The sequence below is a fragment of the Quercus suber genome, unplaced genomic scaffold, assembly GCF_002906115.3.
Source record: "Quercus suber isolate HL8 unplaced genomic scaffold, Cork oak 2.0 scaffold_301, whole genome shotgun sequence".
NCBI lineage: Eukaryota > Viridiplantae > Streptophyta > Magnoliopsida > Fagales > Fagaceae > Quercus > Quercus suber.
Window position 1 is genome coordinate 442,318 of NW_027069757.1, and position 6,831 is coordinate 449,148.

Sequence of the window (6,831 nt, forward strand, 5' to 3'; positions counted from 1 at the left end):
TCCCTACAAAGAGAAACCTGTTTACCAAGAAAGTAACTCGATTTGCTAACTGTGATCTTTGTCATGATGGTGCTGAGGATGTTATTAACGCACTGTAGGGCTGTCAGGTGATTAAAGAAGTTTGGTGGGAAGAGCCATACCTTAGGAATTAGCTTGCTATGCAGTTTGTGGATTTCAAGACTTATGGTTTGGGATTGCAAGAAGCAATGAACACCTTCTAGCAGAGAGGTTTGCTTATGTAGCATGGAGTATTTGGCATAATCGAAATGCTACCAGATTGAAGATTACCTGTACTCCATATAATAAGATTTATGGAGACATGCTTGATTGCCTAAAGGAGTACCAATCTGCTCAAATCCAAACCAAGATAACGAATCCAGATTCAATGGTTCAGATGCCAACCTCTGACCCTATTCACTAGAAGCCACCTCAGAGTCCTTATAGCAAAGTTAATTTCGACAGTGCTATATTTTAGGACCTCCAAATGGCGGGCATTGGCGTGGTGATAAGAAACTCAAGTGGTCAAGTCATTGGTGCACTCTCGGATAGAATCCACCTCCCCTCAACAGTTGATGACATTGAGGCTATTGCTTGCAAAAGCGCAATTTCATTTGCTTTGGAGATCAATGTAGAGGAAGTGGTATTTGAAGGTGATTCCGAAACAATCATTAAGGCTCTCAATTCAGACTCAAGTTGTTTAAGCCCCTTTGGCCACGTTGTAGAGGACATTAGAGCTCTAGCTTTGAATTTTGCCTCATGCGTTTTCTCACATGTAAAAAGACAGGGGAATGCAGTTGTAGATAAATTGGCAAAATTAGCCAAATACTCCCCTTGTCCAAGCTATTGGTCTGATGGCATCCCCTGTGATGTCCAAAATCTTGTAGTTACTGACAGAAACTTCTGTTGATTAATAAAAATCATTGTCTTGTTTCTCAAAAAAATAAAAAATAAAAAAAAATATTGATGGGGATAGTACTAAGTGTTACTCGTCCTTGTGTCATCATCCAAAACACAGAAGAAATTATATCAGCTCGTCCAAGAACGAGAAGACATAAAAGCACTCATACATGAACAACCAAGTCATGCGATGAATGGAGCTCTCCATAGACGAGTGTATCTGCAAACGACATGTACATAGACGAGTGAATCATACTTGGTGAGTTTGTAGAAAATCCTCCATTAGATTCATATGAGTGAAATACGACACGTTGCATAATACGTGGAAGAATTTCCACATACAACGCCCCATGTAACCCATTTTCTTTGTCAATTGCCAACATTACCCATGGTAGTGATGGATCCGAACAAGTAGACCCACGTCTAACTCTCTATAAAAGGAGTAAATTCCATTCACCCAAGGTAAGTTATAACCATTCATTATTTTCTATCCTTGTGTCATATAGAGATAACTGACTTTACCGTTGGAGGGTCTTTGGCCGAGTCACACCAGTCACCTTTGATGGTTCTTTTTTTCTTTTCAAGATTCATAGCCATTACTATAGCCTGAAGCATTTCAGCCTACTGATTTTTATACTTCATCAAATATATATATATATATAAGCAAAAATTTCATGAGAAAAAGCATGAGGTTTTGTCATGTGGCACACTCTATGAAAAGCATTAAAATACTCTTAAGCCACACAAGAGATAAGAAAAAATTTTAAAATAGGGACTCTTTATTTCCAGTGTTTCAATGTTTCAAAACCAATTTTTATTAGATTTTTTATTCAATGTTTTAAGACAACTGTGGTGGCACTTCCTCCAAAAACCCTTGGGCTCTCTCGGATTTGGGCCTTTAAATTTATTTGTGTTCTTGGTTAGGTATAACTTACAATAGGAGACCCCTGGAATAGTTTTTTCAATGGTGGATTGTACCCTAGCCCAATTTGTCGTTAGATTGCTTTGGATGAGGCCAAGCTAAGGAGATTCTCTGACTGTCGAGCTACTCGTTTGAGGTCCAAGCAAGACTTCTGAACCCTAAAATGTGTTCTCACTTTCTCTCGTGTATCTCTCTCCCAATTTTTGTTCCAACTCCTTGTCCTCACCCCTCTCCTCCTATTTATACCCTTATTTTAGTGGGACAGTCATGATGACAGAATATTTGACATGTCAGTGGGTCCCTCCACTCGCAAAGCTTTGGTAGCTTCTTCAATCTAGACCACTGTTCTTCCGTGCCGTATCATGTGTCAGAGAGGGGACCCACTTTCTACTGTCAAGGTAACCCACTAGCAACTTGTGTTCGATGCCAAATCTCATGTTTGGCAGACGGATTCTCCAAAGGCTTTATCTCGCATTCATAGCTAACATGGACTCTTGTGGAAAAACCCACTGTGGTGAGGTTCATTTCCTAAGATGTTTCCTTACACTCTCGTTTAACATGGGCATGTCTTGGGCCAAGACTACCCCAAAAATAGGCCCAAATTGTTTGGGGATGGGCATACCCTTTTTCGGCCCACCCACAATTACTATTTATTTCATTTGGTTCAATGTTTCTTAACTTTTCCTCTCTCTTACACACAAAAAACTCTTTTCATTTCCTCTCTCTCATCGGACAAAAAATGATGTCGTTTACTTTCAACCTTTCAATAACACCTACATAACTCCAACATTGCAGTGCCATTTGATCCTAACCTGTATGAGCAAGCTATGACCAAAGAAAATGACTTGCATTTTTTATTAAGTGATGGTAGCTTATGTGTTTGATGTTGAAATCGGACGTTGTGAATTTTTTGAATGTTATGATTTGCTTTGAGTCTTTGGGATTTTGGTTTGGTAAAATTATAAATGTATTTTATTTTAGAACTAAAGAAAAAGTTACATTCTAATTGATTATTTACGAAGTTAGCTTCTTCTTCTTCTTCTTCTTTTCTTTTTAGAGCTCATAATTTGTAGGTTTTGTTTACTGCTATTTTGTGTAGTATGAGTCATAGTGATAAAAATAAGAATCAATAATGATTTCAAAGTATTTTCCTTTTTTTAAAGGATATGAAAGTCCAATTAAAGATAATTAAATTTTGATATATGGATGTGTTTTTAGCTAATTTCTCTTTGTTTAATCACGTTCTCTTTATGTTGATACGTACAAATGATTTCCTTAATTTAATTGAGATAATGAATTGGGTATTTGCAATTGAGGTCTCCATATTGGTTGTGAGAATAGAGTGGTTAAGGAAGTGTTTGGGAGGTTGCTTCAATTTATGTAATTTTAGGATATAAAAATATTTTATGATTTAAATTCTTATTTATAAATTTCAAAATCATTTAATCAGTTTAAGAAATAAAGTCTACTTTTAACAATAAATATTATTGTATGGGCTCGGTTTGATCCACGGCCCAAAAGATTTGGACAATGGCCTAATAAGCCCAAGACAATAGATTTGTTAAAGAGTGGGTTTGTTACTGAACGTTCAATAAGTTAAATGTAAATCACAATAGGCTAGTTAGTGTTGGAATGACTAAGACAAGCAAGTTGAAAGGAAAAACACTCATCGGTCAAGTCCAAGGATGGTTTGTTCTTATATATATGTCTTTCTGACTTATACAAATGTTCAAGTTCTTGGTTAAAAAGTGGTTTTCTTCCTTTTTTTTTCTCATCCCCTTGTATCTGGATCTTCCTTTTACTTTTATATCTAGCCACAACTCATCTGAATCTTACACTTGGAGGGCTGAGATTGTACTTCTAGAACTTTTGTTCCATCCAAAACATACTAGCAAGCTTTTATCCTGTAATCTTAGTTGTGCCACCACTATTCATGGTCATTTTCTCATTAATGCGGCCAAAGGAGTGGTTGTCTCGTATTTAATGCGGAGGGGATGGTTTCTATACCCTTCTTTTTTCATCATTCTCATATTCCTTGTCAAGTTTGCTTTTCTACCTTTTTGATGTTTTAAATTTATGCACCTCATAAAACTAGTGCTCGTCCTCAAGGTCCGAGATGCATCCTCGGAAATAACCTTAACTGCCATCTAAATTAGATGTGGGATCCTCGTCCCTACAATTATAATATGTTATAGTGTTATACAAATTATTTAAAAAAAAAATATGAATTAAGAAAATCAAGTTTCAAAGTATTCAACAATATTGTGGGCAAATATAAATATTATACAACAAAATAAATATTATATGTAGGTCTTAATATATATATATATATACATATAAATTATTTCAAATGAAATTGTAAAGTAGTCTGTGTTTCGAGTGGGATATCATCTAGTATATTATAAAAAAGTTAGATTCCACAACTGGTGAATGCACACAACTACGACAAGTGGCGCAATATTCTATATATTTAGAGTGATAATGACAAATAGTGCCACATAGCAAATAGCAATTTGTTCATATGACAATGACATGGCTAAAGAAATTAAAACATAAATAAATAAATGCATTGATTTAAATTAATATTTGTGAGTATTAATGCATTACTAATATGATACAAAATTTAATGGCATATGAAATTCCCAAACTTTTAACTTTTGAGCTTCTGCACCACATGGCTTTCACTTTGAAAGAGGATTACAATTTTTTTTTTCATTCTTTCTTGGAAAAAATGGTGATCATCCCATGTCTTTTTAATATAAAAAATGTTAAAATACTATTTTTGATCTTTAATCTTTATCAAAAATTTGTTTTTATTCCTAAACTTTAAAAAATTCATTTTCGTCTCTAATATTGAAAAGTTCATCTTTTGTTCCTAAACTATTGAAAATATTTTATTTATGTCCTTAAATTTTATTAAAAGTTTGTTTTTCATCCCTAAACTATTGAAAAATTTACTATTTTCATCCCTATTTTTGTCTTTAAATTATTGGAAAAAAAAATCTTTACAAAGTTTAAGGATGAAAAAAGAACTTTTTAAAGTTTATGGATTAAAAAAAAAAGTTTTTGATAAAGTTTAGGGACCAAAATAGTATTTTCACTATTTTTTATATTAAAAAAATGTGGGATGATCACCATTTTTCCATTAGACTAGGATAAGTTAAGACTCTAATACCAACTGATGACACAAAAGTCTGAATAAAGCATACACGATCGATACTCTATTTGATGGAATAGAAACTAAGGACTTGTTTGGTATGCAAGCTCCAAATAACAAATTTCAGTGTTTAAATATTGAAAACTATGGGCCCAAAAAGAAAATTGTGTTTGCTAGGATTTTTTTTAATATTTTTTATTATTATTTATCAAGAGTGTTTGAATTACAATTCTAAATTTAGGGTATTTACAACATGTATTTTGAAAACTCACTATACCAGTATTTAGTTTTCAAGTAACGTTTTTTGGTGATCTTTTTGTAAATAAGTTGTAAATCATGAGACCCATTGACAAGACTAAACTTTTTCTTTCTTTCTTTTTCTCCTACGAGCCCACCATTTTGTCCTTCTCTCTTATTTCTTTTTCTTTCTTTTTCTCTCTCCTTCAATAAAATAACATTCTTTTCATTACTTTAAAAAAAAAAAAACACGTATACATACTAAACATACAATTATGTTTTTTCATATTATAAAATATGTTATTGCTATCAAACAAGTTGTAAATCATGAGACCCATTGACAAGACTAAACTTTTTCTTTCTTTCTTTTTCTCCTACGAGCCCACCATTTTGTCCTTCTCTCTTATTTCTTTTTCTTTCTTTTTCTCTCTCCTTCAATAAAATAACATTCTTTTCATTACTTTAAAAAAAAATATGAATTAAGAAAATCAAGTTTCAAAGTATTCAACAATATTGTGGGCAAATATAAATATTATACAACAAAATAAATATTATATGTAGGTCTTAATATATATATATATATACATATAAATTATTTCAAATGAAATTGTAAAGTAGTCTGTGTTTCGAGTGGGATATCATCTAGTATATTATAAAAAAGTTAGATTCCACAACTGGTGAATGCACACAACTACGACAAGTGGCGCAATATTCTATATATTTAGAGTGATAATGACAAATAGTGCCACATAGCAAATAGCAATTAGTTCATATGACAATGACATGGCTAAAGAAATTAAAACATAAATAAATAAATGCATTGATTTAAATTAATATTTGTGAGAACTAATATGATACAAAATTTAATGGCATATGAAATTCCCAAACTTTTAACTTTTGAGCTTCTGCACCACATGGCTTTCACTTTGAAAGAGGATTACAATTTTTTTTCATTCTTTCTTGGAAAAAATGGTGATCATCCCATGTCTTTTTAATATAAAAAATGTTAAAATACTATTTTTGATCTTTAAACTTTATCAAAAATTTGTTTTTATTCCTAAACTTTAAAAAATTCATTTTCGTCTCTAATATTGAAAAGTTCATCTTTTGTTCCTAAACTATTGAAAATATTTTATTTATGTCCTTAAATTTTATTAAAAGTTTGTTTTTCATCCCTAAACTATTGAAAATTTTACTATTTTCATCCCTATTTTTGTCTTTAAATTATTGGAAAAAAAAAATCTTTACAAAGTTTAAGGATGAAAAAAGAACTTTTTAAAGTTTATGGATAAAAAAAAAGTTTTTGATAAAGTTTAGGGACCAAAATAGTATTTTCACCATTTTTTATATTAAAAAAATGTGGGATGATCACCATTTTTCCATCAGACTAGGATAAGTTAAGACTCTAATACCAACTGATGACACAAAAGTCTGAAAAAAGCATACACGATCGATACTCTATTTGATGGAATAGAAACTAAGGACTTGTTTAGTATGCAAGCTCCAAATAACAAATTTCAGTGTTTAAATATTGAAAACTATGGGCCCAAAAAGAAATTTGTGTTTGCTAGGATTTTTTTTTATATTTTTTATTATTATTTATCAAGAGTGTTTGAAT

The 6,831-nt window shown here is 31.8% G+C and overlaps 1 protein-coding gene across 1 annotated transcript; it reads left to right on the forward strand.

Annotated features, from left to right (window-relative positions):
- The first annotated feature begins 484 nt into the window (after positions 1–484).
- On the forward strand, positions 485–907 carry LOC111999960 (uncharacterized). Its single transcript, XM_024032065.1, has one exon. It carries the CDS (start codon positions 485–487, stop codon positions 905–907), a length of 423 nt encoding a protein of 140 aa, XP_023887833.1.
- Positions 908–6,831: the final 5,924 nt, after the last annotated feature.

What these genes read in the sequence shown, in the direction of transcription:
- LOC111999960 (XM_024032065.1), top strand. Translation starts at nt 485, where the DNA reads ATGGCGGGCATTGGCGTGGTGATAAGAAACTCAAGTGGTCAAGTCATT.